This window comes from Pollicipes pollicipes, unplaced genomic scaffold (genome assembly GCF_011947565.3).
Source record: "Pollicipes pollicipes isolate AB1234 unplaced genomic scaffold, Ppol_2.1 Scaffold_4740;HRSCAF=5597_pilon_pilon_pilon, whole genome shotgun sequence".
In the NCBI taxonomy this organism is placed as follows: domain Eukaryota; kingdom Metazoa; phylum Arthropoda; class Thecostraca; order Pollicipedomorpha; family Pollicipedidae; genus Pollicipes; species Pollicipes pollicipes.
Window position 1 is genome coordinate 5,084,420 of NW_023596545.1, and position 2,500 is coordinate 5,086,919.

The 2,500-nt window shown below is 50.6% G+C and overlaps 1 protein-coding gene across 1 annotated transcript in view; it reads left to right on the forward strand.

Annotated features, from left to right (window-relative positions):
• Window positions 1-21: 21 nt before the first annotated feature.
• The window catches only part of LOC119098921 (cystinosin homolog), a 6,393-nt gene continuing 3,914 nt past the window's right edge, over window positions 22-2,500 (forward strand). The window contains exon 1 of the mRNA XM_037221966.1: window positions 22-90. Within this exon, the coding sequence (XP_037077861.1) occupies window positions 36-90 (55 nt within the window). The 5' untranslated portion in view covers window positions 22-35. The remainder of the gene's footprint in view (window positions 91-2,500) is intronic.

Sequence of the window (2,500 nt, forward strand, 5' to 3'; positions counted from 1 at the left end):
AAAGAGCTTTTTCATTCTAACCTTTCAGATAAGCCATGGATGTCAAGGTCAAGGTCAAGGAGGCGTTCGGCATGACGCTCTGTGCGGCCGGTAAGCGAGATGTCTGTACTTCTGGGGTTTCCCGTGGCATCAGACTCCAGTCTGGCTGTAGCGTGGCAACATGTGTTTTGGCATGACATGTCGCACGGGTCGGCAAATACTTTTCTGAGTACCGCATGTGTTCTAAAACCTTTAACGCTTGTTGCGTTGGTCAAATGACCCCATGCCTTGGTGCACGAGACCTGTGCCTGGCCCAGGATGAAGTTGCACTCGATTCAGGAACTGGTGACATAATCATTGAGTTACGACGGAATTAGCTCCTGTTATGTCCTATTGGGTGTATGGTTCGGAGCTGAATCCGTCAAAATATGTCGAGTACGCTCAAGTGGATGTGTGCGCAGCAGGATATACTCGTGGGCCGGCAGGGGGTGTGTCCGCCACGCAACACCGTCGCGTACATCGTATCATTGTAAGTAATATCCCTTTTTAGACCGTTGTGAAGATCATAGAACGGATTATTGTCTGGTCTATCGCCGCTGGCACAGACTACACGAAAATCCATTCCAGTTGGGTCAGGCTTGGGGTGGAGTCGGTGTTATACTCAAGCCGCGCAGGTCTGTTCGGAGGTCGAGGCGGAATCAGTGTCATGCGAGTCAGAGTCGGAATGTGTTCCGTCGAAGCGCAATTAAGGCCAAATCACGCGCTGCGTTACCCATGTGAAGAACCATAGGAGACTTGTTCATCGCCGTATTATCAGCTCGCAGACAGACAGATCTGTGACGGGCACAACCAAGGCTACAGAAGCAATGAGCGCAACCGACCACAAACAACATGTCATTCCGGACTTGTGCACTACTCTGTAAGGGATATCTACGTCCGCATGCTTGTGGCTTCGCAGTCAAGCTTTTTATACCTGCTGTTGAAGTTTAAATGATAAATGGCATCACAATTTATGCATTTAAAATCACTGGAAAGTGAACTGGGGACGTGCTCGCAGCGCATCTGTAGTTTGACACCCATTCAAGTGTGCCAAGTGTGGCTTACGTGGTTGCTTTTGAGGTGTGACAAAACGCCCCCAGTTCTGAGCTGCTGGGAAGCATGCTGTGGCAAAACGTCGCCTAGGTCTTTATCGAATGTTTTCGCTGAGCCTTAGTAATTGTAGGTGTTTTTGCTCATTTGCTTTTCCATGGACCTGTTGCTCTTGAATTGATGTCATTAGGCCCATCCTTTGTTTCTTGGCTTTATAATTGTATATTAGTATGCATTTTCCAGGATCATTTCAAATGGCTGCACGGTACTGTCCGTGTCATTTGTGTCCCGGTGAGACGGAACGGGCCAGTGTCGTCCATGGCTGTCGGACCCTTCTGTAATGACGTCATGTCCGCCGCCAAGTTTCAGGGCATCCTGCTAGTTGGTCTGTTTGAGCCCGGTGTGCGCCTGATGACTTCGCCAATGGTACCGGAGCCAGAAGCCGGCCCGGGGGTCGGCTGCGGCTTTAACCGCTTTCTGACACAGCTAACCCCGGCAGCTCCTTGCTGGCCGTCCAGGCCCCGAGCCAGGCCCCCTTCCCCCCACCCCATTTTCGCGCCGCCCCGGGGCTTGGGGGGTAACAGGGTAAGTGTGACAAGCTTGTATAGCTGAGAGCTGACAGGTGGTGGTTACTTTTGGACAGGTTAGAATATCACGTATCCGCGTGTCCTGGCCCGGATCGGCGGTGTTCCTGATTTCAGCGGCCTGCGCAGTTACGAGCAATCAATGGGGATCTGCCGTTGCTCTCAAAAAGTCTCTGTTTGTTTCACGGGTTAGACTGTACCGCCCAGTCAACACCGTCTCGTCGGCATCTGGAATGGTCCCGGTGCGGCCGACACTAGGCGTGTTCGCTCGATGAAAGCTTCAATTGATTGATGAAATGTGTTTGGCTTAATCTCCCAAAATCGGTGTTCAACCGATCCTACGAGGTTGGCTGTGTGTATAGGTTGAGGGCCATGGAGATCGGGCATGAATTTTGTCGCAGGGACTCAGGGAGATGGAAAGGGGATGAGCTTTCCAACTTTTTTGGAATTCATTGTCACGCCAGCGGTGTTTCAACAGACAGAAATGCCTAAAAATACCCGGTATCCATGCCCACCAAATGCTACCCATGGTATGGCGTACTGCAGTTACATACGGAGACATACAAATCAGCAGGTAGGTTCGTTCCGTACAAAGCCGCTCCTATTTCACAACAAAAGATTCATCAACATATAGTCAGTAAATGTCTTCATAAGTTGATGAATATGGAAAATAATTAATAGAGATAGTGAATTCCGCTGTAAATATTCCGAGAGGGCAGGAAACCCCACGGGTAAACGTTACACGATAAGTGACTGCTGTCCAGCCCTCCTAGCACACATAATGGCGCACGCCGCGCAGCTTGATTCGGGACACGGCTGAGAAGCCTTCGGCGCAAATAACTGCTCGC